The 19,024-nt window shown below is 37.7% G+C and overlaps 2 protein-coding genes across 6 annotated transcripts in view; one reads left to right on the top strand and one right to left on the bottom strand.

Moving 5' to 3' along the window:
* LOC126260831 (osteoclast-stimulating factor 1-like) overlaps positions 1 to 7,913 on the top strand; it is a 98,674-nt gene extending 90,761 nt beyond the window's left edge. The window contains exon 5 of the mRNA XM_049958221.1: positions 40 to 7,913. Within this exon, the coding sequence (XP_049814178.1) occupies positions 40 to 276 (237 nt within the window). The 3' untranslated portion in view covers positions 277 to 7,913. The remainder of the gene's footprint in view (positions 1 to 39) is intronic.
* Positions 7,914 to 8,838: 925 nt separating this feature from the next.
* LOC126260832 (vesicle transport protein USE1) overlaps positions 8,839 to 19,024 on the bottom strand; it is a 135,301-nt gene continuing 125,115 nt past the window's right edge. For all 5 annotated transcript variants that reach the window (XM_049958223.1, XM_049958225.1, XM_049958224.1 and 2 more), the window contains exons 5-8: positions 16,831 to 16,978; positions 16,573 to 16,748; positions 16,334 to 16,475; positions 8,839 to 8,983 (exon numbers count right to left, since the gene is read on the bottom strand). In XM_049958223.1, coding sequence (XP_049814180.1) covers positions 8,949 to 8,983; positions 16,334 to 16,475; positions 16,573 to 16,748; positions 16,831 to 16,978 — 501 coding nt within the window. In that variant the 3' untranslated portion in view covers positions 8,839 to 8,948. The remainder of the gene's footprint in view (positions 8,984 to 16,333; positions 16,476 to 16,572; positions 16,749 to 16,830; positions 16,979 to 19,024) is intronic.

Consider the following 19,024-nt stretch of genomic DNA (forward strand, 5'->3'; position numbering starts at 1 on the left):
TATAAATGAAATTATCTATCTTTCTGTATTCCTTTGCAGAATAAAGTTGGTGACACTGCGCTGCACGTAGCTGCTGCCCGTGGACATACTGAAGTTGTGGAGATTCTATTAGAAAAGGGGGCAAATGCTGATTTGTGCAACAAAGATGACCAGACACCACTGGATCTTGCTATGAATCCTGCTCTAAGGAACATCATTCAGTTGAATAAAACACATCGCACAAACAATCATTTAACTTGCTACAGTGCAGAGGACTACGCTGATGATTCAGATTGAAACTGCATGCTGCTCTTCTTTCGTTGCTGTGATATTGTAAACACCAAACAAGTAAGATATCAAAAGACTATCTGAGCCAGTAGTTAAACATTCCAATATTTGTATAAAAATGGGGGAAGAACAATATTAAAAGATGTGAACAATAGTTTAATGCATTGTACTCCTGTATTAAAAATGGATAAAGTAATTCAGTAACAATTTGTTTGGTTGTAACTGAAAGAAAATGTATATTTTATTTTGTAATATTTGGTACCAAAGTAATAGGTTTTTGAAAATTGATTTGTAAATACATTGGATAAAATGTAAAGTTACCCAAGATACTGCAAGTTAATGACAAACTTTAGGATAGCTTTAATGACTGATGTGCAAGAGTAACTTATTTCTAGTGACTGGCTGTTCTGCCCCAGTCTTGAGATTGGCATCTACAGCTAACAGAAATGGGGACGCTCAACTACCAAGCAATCCAGGGTGTCTCTAAGGTCATGCTACCATGATCCTTTGCGAGTTCAGGGTGCCCATTTCTTCTGTTTACCTGTTCAGCTCGAGCCAAACTAAATCAGTGGAACGCCGCATTGAAGATTTTTCACAAACATGTTACTCTTTTTTGCAGTTTGTTAGAATTAAATGTCAGTTAATGGCATATTGGTGTTAAAAATCCTTCACATGTTTATTAAGATAAAAATTAAAGTCTAATTTTGAGTAACTCCAGTGTAGTGGATGAGTCGGGCAGTACAGAAGTGGGAGGAGTTTCATATCCAACTATGTTAGAATAAATAAATAAATAAATCCAGCTTTGGATTTGTAAAAGATTCTTGGACTTTCATATTAAATTCCTACAAGTATGTTCTGAAATATTCGATGTTATGTATGTATAAGAGCGATCGCTCTCAAGAGTGACTTTGTTAGATTTTGTGACATCATTATAACAAATGTTCACCCCTGGTAGCTAATTGGTCAGCATGACGGAATGTCATACCTAATGGCCCGGGTTCGATTCCTGGCTGGGTCGGAGATTTTCTCCGCTCAGGGACTGGGTGTTGTGTTGTCCTTATCATCATTTCATCACCATTGACACACAAGTCGCTGAAGTGGCGTCAACTCGAAAGACTTGCACCAGGCGAACGGTCTACCTGACGGGAGGCCCTAGCCACATGGCATTTTCATTTATTATAACAAATTATAAACAAGTGATGGGAAACTTTCCTGGTAGATCAAAACTTTGTGCCGGACCGAGACTCAAACTGGGGACCTTCGCTTTTCGCAGGCAAATGTTCTACCAGCTGAGCTATCCAAGCACGACTCATGCCCCGTCCTCACAGCTTTACTTCCACCAGTACTGGGTAGCTCTGATGGTTAGAGCTCTTGCCCGATAAAGGCAAAGGTCCAGAGCATGAGTCTCGGTCCGGCACACAGTTTTAATCTGCCAGGAAAGTTTCATAACAGCGCACACTCCACTGCAGAGTGAAAATCTCATTCTGGAAACAAGTGATGTGTATGTGATAAATCTTCAATGTGCCGTTGCCTTGAATTAGCTTCTCCTGAGCTAAACAAGTAAACAGCAACAATGGGCACCCTCCAGTCACAAAGGATCACAGTAGTGTGCACACAGGGACATCTGTCGGATTGCTTGGTAGTTAAGCACCCAATTTCTGTTAAATCTAGATGCTTGTAGTCATGAGAGCCAGTATCTATTATTTTCACATTCCAAGAAGACACCCAACAATGTGGCTTGTCTTAGCGCAGCATACAATGAAGTCTACACTGGCACTTTTGTTGCCATTCTGTGCTGTCTTCTCAGTGCTGGGTTTTGCTTCATGTGTTGTTAATGTCATGTGTCACATCCACTTTTGTCTAGAAAAGCAGACATGCTAAACTCGGTGCTGTCTGCTATCTGTCAGGCCAAGTTGGTAGTGAAGGAAAGCAATCAGTGTCAGTTGAGTAACTTCGATTTGTATGAATTAAGCTAGGCCCTATCAGCCATTGCGCCAATTGTCTAAGACGAGTGTGCAGTTGTAGATATTCTCATCTGTGCATAAACTTTGCGCTGTGTAACTTTTACAGTATCCTGGGTACTATTAACATAATTTTTGTATGCCTATAAAAATGATCCACAGTTTTAAAATTCAACATGCAAAATTCTGAGTTGATTTCTTGTATTTTAGCCTCATAGAGGTTATCCACTTCACATCCAGGTGTAGCAATTGTTTTTAAATGGAGCAGTGTGTTCATTTATGATGTATTTAATATAAAATGCTGTGATCATTTACATTGTGTGTTAATTCGTGCAAGCTGCTGTGTCAGTGCCGACTGAATAATTTAAAGTGTGCTTTAAGGAAAACAGAAATATTTCTAATTTTAAAATTTTTATTGCAACATCCATGATTTATGCTGCAGTTCAGCTATACAGACTTGAGTTGTGTGCATTGAAACAGTTTTGTGCCTACTTAATAAGATACCTGCAGCTCATAATGCGAATAACATAATAGCAATAGAAGATGGTTTGTCAGACTGTTGGTACATTTCAATCAATTGATCCACAAAGTTTCAAAAATGATTATTATGTTAACAAAATATGATGCTATAAACAATTCTTCTTGTTGAGATCAAAATAGGAGCCATGAACTTGGCTTTGAATTCGTGTTAACTTGAATCGCTGTTGGTATCAGCGCAGGCCACTAACACATGAAACGGGTTTGAGTGAGTGAGTGAGTGTGTGTGTGTGTGTGTGTGTGTGTGTGCTATTAGCTGAAGTCAATGCAAAATCTTCAAGTTTGTGTTGTGTACTTACATAATAGATGCAAAAACACATTAATATCACCTGCACTTTGTGCGATACAGCGTACATAGTGTCCTAGTCTTTGTGAGCATTGTTTCAAACAATTTCAATAACACCTCACTTTTATTGCCAGTTCAGCCCAATTAGAATTCAAACAAGGATCAAATTTGCATCTTTGGTTAAAAAGTAATTTTAGACTTTGACAGCATCAAAATAGTTAACAAATATTTACAGAAAAATTCAAACTTTATACATATAAATGAACAGATATTTCTTCATAAATAAGAAATGTTTGGTGATGGGTAATTGTGTACCAATTCAATCAGAATCTAAGACTGATTGGACAGTTTCTCCAATCATTATATTAGTATGCTTTCCCAAGTATGTGCACTATTTATGTCTCTTCCTAATAACTTGATTCTTGCTTTTGCACAGTGTACGTATTTTAATTATGAGCGCTCTTTCTTTTACACCTCTTGAAATCTCCATTGATGTAGTAGCCCCTTAATTATTTTCTTTTGTATTCATACAGCAATCATTTTACCTGTAGGTTATTTGTCCTCGCAGTAATGTCGAAACGAAAAGCAAGGTGTCTGTTACATGAAAGAATAGTCTTTTAGACCAGAGGAAGACTTTCCATTCACATATGTACTATGATAAGGCTGCTGCCTATCAGTCTGATGTGCATGTGTCAAATATGACAACTGGAAGTAATTTTAAGATTTTTTTTCTGGTCTGCATTTGTACCATTGTGTTTTGTGTTTAGAAATTATGTGGAAGTGCAATAAATATCTCGTCTATCCTTCCATTTCCACACATTTTGCCTTACAAATACTGATAAATGCTGTTCTTTTCCAGTTTTGAACATACAGTTGTTCCTCCTATTTATCTGTAGTGTCATCATTGAGATGATTTTCTAATTCAGAAGTTTTATTTAACCCCAAATGACTCTTCAGTTAAGTTTGTCAGTATTATGGCCAACAAGCAACTGCTCCTCCAACAAATGAAGTGCAAAACTATCTTTTCAACGAGACTGTTTTTCTTGTGTATTGTCAAGCATCTCCATGTATACAGTTTACTTACTAATAAAACCATCTGGATTATTCACCATGTTCATCTTGATGCAAAATTTATGAATATGCATAATATATGTTAGCTGTGTCCAAAAAGCAAAGCAATAATGTGTATTTTTCCCCCCTTGACTTTGGCACACTGTATGCATCCTGGACAGGGACCTTGTTTAGAGTCTTTGTAAAGGTTGTTTGCTTCACTTTGATAGTCCCAAAATAAACTCTTTTCAGTATAGTCTTGATTCTCGGGAACAGGAAAAAAATCAGCTGGAACCACATCAGAACTGTAAGGCAATTCCTGGGTGTGGGGAGAGGTATGGCTTGGAGCTTTCTTATGTTGCAACTGCCAGATATTGTGAATACCCTTCTGCAGTCAGACAACCCATTTTCTTCATCTCTTGAACACAGTATTGCATTTCTGTTATCATCCACTCACTAATTCAATGGCTGGTGTTGAAAAATCAAGAAGACAAAACACATTTTAATCACCATTGTTGATTGATGCCCATAAAGAGCAAGATTCTTTATGTTCCTCCTTAAGGGACTTCAACTGCTCACAAAATCACAGTATGCCAAATCAGAGTCGATATTGGCTAGCCAGATTGTTTAGCTGGCATTGACAAGATTTTTGTTGATTTTAACACAGGAACTTGACTGCATACAGTCAGTCAAGATTATTGATTCCATTGCACATTGTGATGCATGCACTGTCAGGAGGTTTACGGAAACAGATATGCTGATATTCCCAGAGCTCAGTGCATACTGAGACAGGTGGTTAGGAGTGTTAGAAAACAAATAATTGCATCACTTCACAGACTCATTTTGTATACTGTTTAAATGATAGTCTCTTTCTCCTAAGAATAGTTAACTCGTCTAAAAAAAAGAAAAGTCTCATCTTGAATGGCACACTTTGACATATTCTATCACTGAAATAATTTGGTACAGGTCATAAGGTAAAGCTGTTGTCAACCAGAAGGTTGGTTTGACACCACAGTACTGTACTAAGCATTACTCCACTGGATATGATATACCACTGCCTTCCTCTGAACTCCCACTATAACTGACTTATCTAGTCAGTTATAGTGGGAGAGGGGGGACCTACTGTTTAAAATGGACTCCAAACCATGGTGCAATTCTGCATGTTTCACATTAACTAACATTGACAGAGGGGTGACAAGCAATGGATAACAATGACTGAATCAAACCAAAGACCTTTGGATTTATTGTCTGGCAATGTACAACTGAGAGGTCATAACCATGTGTAAGTAATCATTTGGTTTTGGATGTCCTGATTGTGGAATTTGAGGAAAATGTAATGAGCACAAGATGATATTACTGTTTTTCTATTTTAAAACAATGGATCTTACTGCCAGTGGTTTCGCAATTGTAATTAAATTTCCAATAAAGCAAGTATAGCTTCCACTTACATGTTTACTGTACAGTCATTCGCTTCACCAGAAACTGGATTATATTACGGTCTAAAGAAATCCACTGGTGTAAACAAACCATATGGTTCCTTATGCCAAATCTCAGCTCATTTGTTTACTTCTGGCAGTATGGGTTTTTGTTCATTGTTTATTTTGCTCCCATCTTTACTCGTATCTTAAATTATGCAAAAGTTCTGCACTCATCTCTGTGTTAAATTTTTATATTCTCAAGAGTCCAGCCATTGTCCTTCGAACTTGGTATTCTTCTAATACAGGCAGTAACTGGTCGTCGGCAATTTTTTTTGTTCTTCTCAAAGTTAAAGAAAACTGTAGGCAGGCAAATGCTACCTGAGACTTTGTCAGATGCTCATACAAATGTGTTCTCATTTGCAAAACTGGACTGAATAATATAAATTTGGACACGCATGGGTACAGTGTGTTAACTGGAAGTTGGCTGATGCCAGAGAGGAGGGCAAGGGCTCAGGGAGTGCAGGAAACAAGCCCAGCCCCCACAACAACTGACAAGGGTGAGGAACCATGTGGAATAATACACCCCGGCCTGTCTCCTGCAACACTGTCAAATTAATCTGTGGTTCATGCATCCACAAAAGCAGAAGTCGTGCAGGGACGTAAACCAATGGAAAAATGCTGCTATCAGAGCAAAAAAAAATGTGAATATGTTCCTGTTTGTTTAAAAGATTCTAACTGAAAATTGAGGTACCAGCAGTGCTGTCTGTCTACCTTCCTTAGCATCTTTAAAAATTTTCCCAAAAGTTGTGGCATGTAAACATATTTACACCAAAAAAAAAAAGAAAAAAAAATTGCAACTCACCTCAAACTCCAACAACCTCCCCAAACCGTAACTCACTCACACCCACTAATCCAGCCCAACTCATTATCTCTTTGTTCTGTTCTACAACTACAGTCTCCTCTTACTGTCACTGTCTCCCTGCTAATATCTCATTCCTTGCCTCCTTCCTACAGCTGCTCTCTCTTCTCACTGTCACTATCTCTCTCTTCCATGTTGTCATTGTCATTATCACTGGCTCTCAGCCACGTCCACTTCCTCATTGTCTCCTTCACTCTTTTCCTAGCACTGTTTTGTCACTGCAACAATGTCCCACTACCATTGTCTCTTTGCAGTTTTTCTATATCACAACTGTCTACTATCATTCAGTATTTTAATTAGTTTTCTGTTTCTTTGCCACTTTCGCTGTCTTCTTCTCTCTCAACATAAAAGGAGCAAATATGTTCACATTCCAATTTTTTTAGAATGCCGAGTAAGGTAGAATGAGGCAGCTGGTACCCAATTTTTCAGTTAGTCTTTTAAATACATGGACATATTCGCATTTTTTGTGTTCAGATAGGAGCATTTTTCCCGACTAGTTCCTTTCTTTCCCCTCCTGTAGCAGGGTATGTAACTCAAGAAAAGAAATGTATTGGTCAGTAAAATTTAGATAGTTTAGTTATGTACGACTGAAACCATGCAAATCTAATTTTACATCCCAAGCAAGATTTTATGTGCAAAAAAGAAAAAAAAGAAAAGTTGCATGTGCATCAGTACTACAACATGGGGTTTCCAGATGATAATGGAGACACTTAACAGCATATTTTCCCATGCTATGTCAATTTATAAACTATGCTTTTGTATCACATATACAAGTTGGGTACCTTTGAACATCTGCATCTCAGAAACGGATAAAGATATGAAGAAAATTTTCAAGATTGTTACAGATTTTGATCTTAAGAAAACATCATAAAAATTACAGCCATTTGCTGTGCATAACCATCTTGGAATCAGCAGTTGGGTTTCAGTTTAAAAAAGTTTTTAGGGTGTTTTTCAATAAAGGACAAATGTTTCTAAAAATGGAGATGGCTACTTCACAATACTTACCAGTTAGGTAACATTGGCTTTCTGACGTCTACTGATTTAGGTCTGGGGAGCTGATAAACCAGCTGAAAGTTAACACACTACTTAAGCATCAGCTGGCCCAGGCCTTTGGCTTGTGTTAATGGTCCAATTATAACTTTGTACCTGTATGGCACATACTTCATAAAATAGAGCTCTCATACTCTGTTAAGTTCTTTATGAATGGATAATTTTATATGAAATGAACTGAAATAGCTAAAACAGTAATTTCCTTTTTAGGTTTTATTAATGGCAAGATATGTAAGAGTATTTCTATAAATGATTAAGTAATCAGTATTTTGTAAAGTATAATTTTTGTATATTTGAAGCTGACAAAGAATGCTGTATAGTTTTAATATATTAAATAGCTCTTTTTGGTAGCAATACAATTGTAAAATTAAATAAACAACAACAAAAGGTGCCTACAAATAAAGGGGTCTAGGTGGTGATCTTAAGATTTTATTTCTGAATTATTGTTTATTTTCCCTAGTTCTGCTTCACTTCATTTGTAGCAAAGATCATCAGTTTTAATCTCAATAACTAGTGACACTTTTCTATTAAATTCAAATTCATTTACCTGTGAATGCTTTTGTGTTCCTACACCACAATAAATTGACCACCACTGTTATATTACCTAAAAATTGATGAGTAGATATATGCACCAGCCCCAGGAAATGAGCAAAAACAACCAAGGAGAGCAATTGTATGTGGTAACTTTGAGATGTCACACAAACAAACTTAGGAAATACTGGGAGGAAAAAAAAAATGGGTTAAAGACCAGAGCGGTATGAACCAGATTCTATTTTTTTTTTTATCCACTGAATTTTACAAAATAGAATTCTCATTACAGAGTGGGGAGTGTACAATTGGCCTTTTTTTTTGTTCCATGGTGGTAAAGTGTGTTTACAGGTGTTACACACTTCTGACACAGTGATGTTGAGTCGCAGGCAGGCACAACAAAAACACTACTATAGAATTAAGCTTTCAGCCAAAAGGCCTTCTTCTAAAGTAGGGAACACCCCCCCCCCCCCTCTCTCTCTCTCTCTCTCTCTCTCTCTCTCTCTCTCTCTCTCTCTTACTCGCACACTTTTTCTGTTGTCCCTGTCTGCAACTCAACATCTACTCTATTTGGTGAATAGGAATAATGAAAGTATTATATCTTACATTTTCCACTGTTTGAAAGCAGTTAAAAACTGGATAATGTTTTGTTTTTGTGTTGTTATTCCTTCGATTATCTTATTATTCTATATTGCAGACCATTGAATGTATCCTAATAATTTGTGTATGTACCACACTTGAGTCAACTCTATTTTGTTCTGGAATTTCTGTTATTGTCATAAGAAGGAAGTTTGCTTTGGATGTGATTGTTAATAGTAAGTGTTATAAACAAACGAAAACACCATCAACCTTTATTATAAAGTATTTTAACATAAAATATAAATACAAAACATACAATTTTTCATGGCATTGTTGATTCTATTTTCCACTTTTCATTTCTTTGTTACCCTTATAAACAGTAACATACCTGCAAGAAATAATTTTTGAGTTAGTAATTAGAAGCACTTTGTCGTAATTTCACTCTACTTTATTGCCTGTGTTTACATAACAGTTCTATGCTATTTTGGAAGTACTGTTAATGAAAAGTTGCACCAAAGGTATGGCATTTGCTTTTTTCCCCAGTAATATGCTGTATTACCATCAAATACTATCCAAGCCTTACCTTGTTTGCAGAATTTCTTTTTGTGGTCCATCTAATTTATCTAACATGCATCCCTATTCCACACAGAGTACACTACTGGCCATTAAAATTGCTACACCAAGAAGAAATGCAGATGATAAACAGGTATTCATTGGACAAATATATTATACTAAAACTGACATGTGATTACATTTTCACGCAATTTGGGTGCATAGATCCTGAGAAATCAGTACCCAGAACAATCACCTCTGGCCGTAATAACGGCCGTGATACGCCTGGGCATTGAGTCAAACAGAGCTTGGATGGCGTGTACAGGTACAGCTGCCCATGCAGCTTCAACATGATACCACAGTTCATCAAGAGTAGTGACTGGCGTATAGTGACGAGCCAGTTGCTTGGCTACCATTGACCAGACGTTTTCAATTGGTGAGAGATCTGGAGAATGTGCTGGCCAGGGCAGCAGTCGAACATTTTCTGTATCCAGAAATGCCCATACAGGACCTGCAACATGTGGTCGTGCATTATCCTGCTGAAACGTAGGGTTTCGCAGGGATCAAATGAAGGGTAGAGCCACGGGTCGTAACACATCTGAAATGTAACGTCCACTGTTCAAAGTGTTGTCAATGTGAACAAGAGGTGACCGAGACGTGTAACCAATGGCACCCTATACCATCACACCGGGCGATACTCCAGTATGGCGATGACGAATACACGCTTCCAACGTGCGTTCACTGCGATGTCGCCAAACACAGATGTGACCATCATGATGCTGTAAACAGAACCTGGATTCATCCCAAAAAAATGACGTTTTGCCATTCGTGCACCCAGGTTCGTCATCGAGTACACCATCGCAGGCACTCTTGTCTGTGATGCAGCGTCGAGGTTAACTCCAGCCATGGTCTCCGAGCTGATAGTCCATGCTGCTGCAAATGTCATTGAACTGTTCGTGCAGATGGTTGTTGTCTTTCAAACGTCCCCATCTGTTGACTCAGGGATCGAGACGTGGCTGCACGATCCGTTACAGCCATGCGGATAAGATGCCTGTCATCTTGACAGCTAGTGATACGAGGCCGTTGGGATCCAGCACGGCGTTCCGTATTACCCTCCTGAACCCACCGATTCCATATTCTGCTAACAGTCATTGGATCTCTACCAATGCGAGCAGCAATGTCGCAATACGATAAACCGCAATCGCAATAGGTTACAATCTGACCTTTATCAAAGTCGGAAATGTGATGGTACGCATTTCTCCTCCTTGCATGAGGCATCACAAAAACGTTTCACCTGGCAACGCCGGTCAACTGCTGTTTGTGTATGAGAAATCGGTTGGAAACTTTCCTCATGTCAGCACGTTGCAGGTGCCGCCCCCGGCGCCAACCTTGTGTGAATGCTCTGAAAAGCTAATCATTTGCATATCACAGCATCTTCTTCCTGTAGGTTAAATTTCACGTCTGTAGCATGTCATCTTCGTGGTGTAGCAATTTTAATGGCCAGTAGTGTATATATGAAGTTATGAGCACTCCAATTACTTCATCTCCCTTACCCATGGCAAAATATTCTTACTCAAGGTGGAGGTAACCAATGGGAGTAATTGATTAGGCCATTATTCTGTGCTCGTATTGTTCCTGCCCCCAATGCTTAATTTCTAACATTTTAGGTGCCACTATGCACCTCTTCAAGTATACAACCCCCCCTCCCTCTCAGCCATAAGAGTCACAAGTTTGATTTTTTAAACAAACTTGTGATAAAACTTGCAAACGAGAGGTGTGGGTTGTTTTTTACAAAATACTGTTCTGAAATTCTGGTTAGCATAAGCTCCCCTTCGGGGTGTTATGAGTTCGGCAAAGTCACTGACCTACCAATGCAATCCTGTATTCCACATGTTGCTGATGTACTGATCACAACTTCAGGACGAAGCGCAACTTGTCTTGGACATATTGTACATACACTATCTTGCCCAACGACATTGCCCATCGCACCTCATTGGTCATCCATTGTCACGTTCACTGATACTGGTGCAGTGGCAAATTATAGTTATTGTGCGATTTAATGGACATACAAAATTCTAAACCTCTGGTGCCAACTTGTTCCTGTGAATTAAATAAATACACAACAACTCCCTGAAAGGTGCCAGAACACAGTTAAGGCACATTTCTGCTGAAATTAAACCCCAAGTGTCACACTTTCAGAGACTGACTGCTCACATAAAAAATCTGGATACTTTGTTTCATTTCACAGTATGGTCTGCAAAGAGGGGACCTAGCCATTCATCCATTTGGTTGGTCCCATCCCAATGCTAGGGCCTGAGAACTTAAGATATGGAAACACACTTGCCTATTCCTCTAGTTTTAATCTGCAATTATTTCCTCTTCCTTACATTATTGTCACAAGTGTAACTATTTCCAATTATTTTTCTCACTGCACTGGTATTGTTTTCAGCAGAACTAGTTTGCTATATATTTTCAAAATGTGCGCAATACAGTGTTGGACAATACACGGTGGGGGTGATTGCCATGAAGAATTTCCACTTGATAGAAATCAGTGTGCTATGCTGAACATTCAACAGAAATTAAAACATCGGGCATGCCACAACGAAATGTAATAGGGCTGCCAAGCATTGCCTTTGGAGCTTGAAATAAAGTTTGTAGGATTACCACAATTCACAATCAATGTGTTTTATCAGCCAGTTTTGCTCAATTTAACAGGAGCATTGTCAAAAATTCTGGAATTTACAGTTGAAAAATAGTTGGCCAATTATATCAGCAATGTAACCCGGCAACTACTTTGAACTGTCAACTCCAAAGTTTCAGGTGATGTCCTTGTTAAACTGAGTAAAACTTGCTGAAACAAAAATATTGATAATGACCTGTGGCTGTCCTACAAACTTAATTTATGTGATAAAGTCACCGGCACAGATATGATGATAACGTCTGTGTGCAAAATATTACTGGATACATGACAACAACCTTAAACAAGAGTAAAATGTGAATCTTATAGTATCAGGTTATAGCACTAATAGTAGACCGCTGAAACCTGTTATATTGTTTAAATACCAAGGAATAATATTATGAAGTGGTGATAACTGTGTAAAAAAAGGATAATGGCAAATGCAAAACATACATGGGATGGGAGGTTTATGGGAAATTGCAGTGCCTCTCATAAGGGAACTGTGCACAAGACGCCAGTGCAACAATTCTAGACTACTACTACTACTACTACTACTACTACTACTACTACTACAGTTTTTGGGGTCCTTGTGAAGTGGGACAGATGGAAGATTCTGAAGGACTCAAGAAGCATGCTGCTATCACTGACAGGTTGGTATATTGAGTATAAATCTGATACATGGGGAACTTAAATGGATACTGTTAGAAGGAGAACAGCAACATTCTAGTAAAGCACTGTTAGCTACATTTGTTATTTGTGGTAAACTTTGCAACTACTCCATTGTCTCAATTGTATGTCTTGTGCAGAAACCATGACCAAGATAAGATTACAACACTACAGAGCAATAATGTCATGTTTCCATTGTTCCATAAGTGAGCAGAATAGGAAAGGGAATGGCTAATTTCACACACTCTACTGTGTTAACGTAGAAAACATATGGGTTGAACAATGATGGAGGTCAACTTGCCTTTGTACATGATGTCTGCAAGTATTTTAATTGTTTCTTTATATGGGATCACATAAAGGTAAACCACATAAAGTCATTGATTTTATTCACAAGAAACAATTACAACAATATGAGCAGCTCAAAAGGATGCAAGGAGGAAAGTCTCCAACATGCATAATGGACTAGTTACCAAATGGAAGAAGAAAACAGGGGTGACCACCTGATACTTGAGTTCAGGGTAATTCAGTTGTTATTAAGGGAGAAGAATATTACTACAGAGTTGTGGAGGAATAGAGAAGAGTGGAGAAAAAGAGTTGTTAGCACTCTGCCATCACAGGTGCTGGTAAAATGTGTATAGATTGTAATCTATGAAACACCAGTGACTAATAAAAGCAATCCCTGAAACATTGATGCCCATGGTCTTATGCAAATGGCACCACAGCAGGACTGAAAGTGGTGAAGGAAATTTGAACAACTGATGCAGCTTTCTACAGGTTGTCTAAATGATACCTTAAAATTTGATCCTTAGGGTCACTTCCAACATCAGAATGATAACAAAATTCAAAACACCCTTGTATATCACACACTGCATTACATTACAGTTAATTGAAAGAAGCAGTCTGAAGAACATTGTTTTCCACACAACCTAAGATCAAGATAGGTACAAGAACCTGTGCAAAGAAATACAACAGAATTGTAGAAGAGATAGATCACATTTCATTAACAGTGTCTATGATTTTTTTCAAGAAACTCAATAGCATCACTCACGAATTTAATCCTTGTACAAGGGTTGTAAATGACGAGAATGGCAGTCCTGTCAAAGACGAGGAAGACATTGTTGCGAGGTGGAAATAGTACTGTGAAAAGTTGTATTCTGGAATTAACAAGAGCATAGACAATCAAGCAGTTGGGCAACTTCATCGGAACCTACAATCTTACACAACGAAATAGAGAATGCAATTCAACATCTGAAGAATTATAAATCTCCTGCTCTAGACAGTATAACTGGGGAGACGATCAAAGAAATGGGGCAGGGAGGTGTTGATTTGTTGCATTCACAGGGCAAAAGAATAGGGAAACTGGGAAGTAGCCAGAATACTGGTTGAAGTCTTTCTTCATCCCCTTGCATACGAAAGGGTCCACCTACTGCTCTCATATCCCATGCAAGCAAAATTTTGCTCTACATCTTGAACAAATGTGTGAAGTCATACATTCAGTCTCACACATCCATAGAGAAAGCAGGTTCTGCTAAGAAAAAAGGACTTGTGAACAGATCTTCAACCTCAGACATCATGGCAGTTCTGTATTCCCCTTTTCATCTGCTTTCTTGTCAATAGGAAAGCCTTTGACTGTTTTGTCAGGGAAAAGTTGCATCACGTGCTTGCAGTGCTCAGTGTTTCACCACATGTGGTAGCACATCTGATTTGTTCGATTTATCAACAGGTATCAGACACAGTTGTGTCCCGTTTCCCTAACTGCACAATATTTATACTGAATATATAATCTGGGAACTCTTGCTGGCTGGGCTTAAGTATGTCAATTGATGGAAGAACTATTAAGAACCTCCAATTTGCTGATGACTCTGTGCTTTTAGCCAGCAGTGAAGATGAACTTGCTGAGCTACTAAGAAAATTAGCTTATCCTATGAATTAGATGTCAAGTCTTATCAAGTCCAAACTCACGATAATTTACCAAGCATAACATGTTGATTAAAGGATTTGGAAGACACACATTTTTTCATCTATCCTAGATTAACTATCTGTGACATGGGTAGTTGTAAAGATAAGAAGATGAATCATGTTAGAGCGAGTGCCTATGAAGCAGCTTACAGAGCAATGACAAACACTATGATGACTGGGCTTGTTGAAGCACTCAAGTTTTCCATATCCTATTACAGTTGTAAAACATGGACCCTTAAGGCCAGAGACAAAGAGCATATTAATGCATTTGAGCTTCGGCACCGGTGCAGGATGCCGTACATAAAATGGACCAGATAAAGAACTAATGCATAAATTATTGAGCAACTCAATATCACAAGGCCCTTCCTTCTCAAATCAACCAAAAAATTACTACTTAATTGGCCATATTGTGAGAAGAGATGGGGAAAATATAGAGAAAATAATCATGGAAGGAAATATCGGGGGGAATGAGGCTGAGGGGGAGAGTAGTGAGCAGTTGGGTAGACCAAATTGGGAAGGTTACTCGACCTCATCAGTAGGCTCTAAGACAAGTTGGTAACCATCCAGGGTTGATTCATGGGCTCGTGATGCTTGGCAATATGTATAATGCCTTTTGATGATGTGCTTCTCCAACATCAAGAAAACACTCTGTGTGCATGGTGTTTCAAAATGAACATATGGGTTTTAAGGATTCGTAGCATTTATTACATTAACTTGCAGTTATAAATAATACACCAAATGAATGAGCAGTTCACAGTAGTTCTTACGAGTATCAATTTCAGCAGAGTTCATCTCACTTTGTGTCAATAGGCAAGTTCTTCCCGGATCTTGATAAGTATGTCTGGAGTAATTGTTGCAACAATGTTATTTCTAAAGTTGGGAAGATCAGCTGGTAGTGAAGGCACATACACATGATCCTTTATGAACCCCAAACGGTAAAAACTGGCAGATCGAGTGTACACACAAAGGACATGCTTAACAATCTCTGTCGCCCAGTCCCTTGTGGCCATCCAGTAGTGTGGTACAACATTGTTTAACTAATCACATATGGCCAATATGGCACATCAACTTGTGAAATAAAGTTCTGTGGATCAGCTCCTTCCAACTGAGAAAAGAACCATAGTTCTAGTGCATTAAGATAAGAAACACCAGTTACAGCTGCTTCACTGAAAAAGAAAATCCCATAAACCTTCTGCCAGGTTATGGTACAAAAAACATTCAATTTAGGAAAGTCTTGTTGCAGCTGTACTACCTTGTGGGGATCTGCTGATCCCCAGATGTGCATATTACTTGTGTTCACATTTCCACTTAGCAGAAATGTCTATTCATCACTAAAGATGGCTTGATCCAAGAAAATCTTAATCATAGTGCATCAACATTTTGCTTGCAGAGCTGGTATGTAAACCATAATCTGTAGGTTTTAGAGCTTGTAACAACTGCAAATGATAAGTATGATGCTGTAAGCATCTTGTTAAAAGACTACACAGACATCAGGAGAACTGCTAATTCATGACAAACCATCTGAACAGATTTCTTGGGGCTGTGTATTTAAGACTGACCCATTCATCATGTTTTTCAATCACTCTTGGTTGTTCCACATTCTTCCCTTTGTGCAGAGGTACACAAACAAAACTGTTTGAGATACTCTTTCATTTGATGTATTATTTAGAATTGGAAGTTAAATGTAATAAATAACCTGTGTATGCAATTTATGGTGTCCATTTCTGCATTCAAGCTTTTAGAATAATAAAACGCTTGCATGAAGAAACCGACTACATACCTATTTTTAAATTTTCGTTTCAAAAGGGTGTAGTGCATACCTTTTTAAAACAACCACTATGCTCTCTGAAATATGTGAAAAACATTTATATGTAGAATACTTACCAAAGAATATCATCACTGCCACTGCTACCATGAGCCAAAGCCAGCATTTCCAAGCTCTTCGACTATATTCTTGTAGTCTTTCAGATTCAGCCTTCAATCTAGTTATATTTTTATCTGTTTGTGTAGATGATTTGCTTAATACCTGTGAATTATAAAAATAGAAAAAAAAGACATGTTTTATTACAATGATACTCTGTAATTTCTCATGCCATACAATATTTTAATGAATTAATATTAACCTCATTATCCTTGTTAATAATGCTACTGGCAACCTGGGATTGTTGTTTCAAATTTCGAGCCAAGCTGATCATGTCTTCGGCAATTTTCTCCTGCATTGAATGATGTAATTTTAACAAATCATCCAAATCTTTTCCAGATGTTTTTGGCTTTCTCTGTCTGATGTCACTATCTGTTCCTGCACATTATTTTCTCTTCATAAAAACACAAAATTATAAGTTTTATCTCCATATAAACAATGTGTAAGTGGAAGGTCTTACCTTTTTCTGTTTGTAAAAGCTGTTCTCGCAATTCTTTATTATATTTAGAGGTAGTCTTTTGATGTATTTCTTTAATTATTGTTTCTGATGCTGTTGCTGTGCCATGTGGGAGTAACTGTGCAGCGACTACTTTTTCCACGGGATTATTCTAAAAAAGACAAGACAATTTTAGATACTTACAAGATTATCAGAAATTGGATAAAATCTTCTAAGGCTTATACATCCGCAAGCTTTTGCTAAAGTATTCCTTGGTCATTGTCAAGTGGTGTGGTGGCCGTGTGTTTGCTGTGGCCCCAAAATTATGTAAGCCATTTGCCACTTAGCATTGGCAATCACAATACTAACAGTGGTGTTAAAAGAGTTAAAATAGATGGTGAATCTAAAAAGCAAAATGGTAATGATGGTGCTAACAAAGAAAGAGATAGTGAATCTTCAGGGACAGAGAACTGTGAGAAGGTAGGAATGAGAGTAACAAAGGGTTTGGAATTATAATGGGAAATTGTGTTGTGTTATCAATTTGACAAAGACTAAATTATAGCTGTCTGTATAATGACAAAATCTCAGTTACAAGTACAATGTGTTCAGAAGTTCGCAAACTTAAGGTGGAAAGCATGGAATGTGTGCATATTGATAACACATTTATAGTTGACGTTTCTGATAAAAATGCCAAAAAACTGAATGATCACGCAAAGTGCAAATCACATATAGCAAAGACAAGCAAAGTATACAACAATATATGAGTGGAAGTGAAATGTGGGGAAAGAACTGTCAAGAAAAAATAATCATAATTACTTTGCAGTTCAGAACTGCATATGCAATAGCTAAATGGAAATTATCATTCAAATCATATCCCGTAATAATCTAACTACAATAGTTTAATGGCTTATTAGCTGCCAATGTGCTTCATTCTAAACATGCATGTTGACATTATTCTTAAGCTGGTAGGAGAAGAAATGAGGAAGAATCTTGCTCATTTCCTTATAGAATTGGGTACAAACCTTTGTAGAAAAATTTACAATAAAACCTGTTTAGTAGTACATAAACATCTGTCCTTTGAAGGAGTTCCTTAGAATAATTTTTTCGATGTTGATTGGAGAATAGAGTAGGTGAAGGTATTTTCAGTACACTGTTAGTAGCTCTTGAAGAGCATGACAATAAATACAATGTACTAAACCATCTTCTACTTATTGTAGTAGATGGTGCATTAACAATACTTGCAGCTTACAAATATATAGCTGTTCTACTGTGTAATCATTTTCATAAGGGCATAATTGTTGTGCACTGTACAAATCTCAAAATGGAAATATCTGCGCATGATGTTATGAGTGATGTGGCAGATGTGTACCATATACAGACTTTCTTAGATTCCTTACATTCTGTGTTTTCTCAAAGTCCCAAAAATCAGACTATTTTAGAGTGTTTCAGAAGAATTATCCTCTCAGCTATTAAAACTAGGCTGTGTTTTCCAGGTATGTTTGGTTGCTACAACATTTAATGCTGTCCTAGCTCTTCTTGAAAGTAACTGTTCTCTTGTCCACCTATTTGAAAAACTGAGTCATGATGGTTCTCGATCAACTCGTGAGAGATCTAAATTTGAATGGTTGCTGCAATACCTCACAAAGGGGTTGCTTATAATGGAACTAGCTGTGCTGTATGAGGCTCTCGAACAGGTTCGGGCAACATTTGGTGACCCATGGGCCCGATTCACATATTTACGAGGTATGATCAAAAAGTAACAGGAATTTTTTAATTTTGTGGGCTTTATACATCTAGTTTTCAATTTTTTTTTTATGTTGTTGGTTCACATGTTCCTGATGTGTGTCAGCATTTTCAGCTGTTTTGAATAGTTAGTTTATTGTTGACAGTCGTAAAGGCTATACGTGTTTTCAAGTGTGTGGCAAATTTTTGCTTTTGAAAAAGGTGAATCAAAGAATTTGCATTAAATTTTGCTTGAAAAATGGAATAAAGTGCAGCACCACTTTTGAAAAGTTGAGTGTGACTTGGGGGAATCTACCATGAGTAAGACAAGAGTTTATAAGTAGTGTAAATGTTCCAAAGAGAATTGAGAACAAGCAACCAACATGGACACCCAAGCACATCAAGGACAATGTGGAAGAAGTAAAGAAAATGGTTTTGGAAAAATCACCAAATCACCATCAGAGAAGTTGTTGATGCTGCTGGCATATCCTTTGTC

The sequence above is a fragment of the Schistocerca nitens genome, chromosome 5, assembly GCF_023898315.1.
Source record: "Schistocerca nitens isolate TAMUIC-IGC-003100 chromosome 5, iqSchNite1.1, whole genome shotgun sequence".
In the NCBI taxonomy this organism is placed as follows: domain Eukaryota; kingdom Metazoa; phylum Arthropoda; class Insecta; order Orthoptera; family Acrididae; genus Schistocerca; species Schistocerca nitens.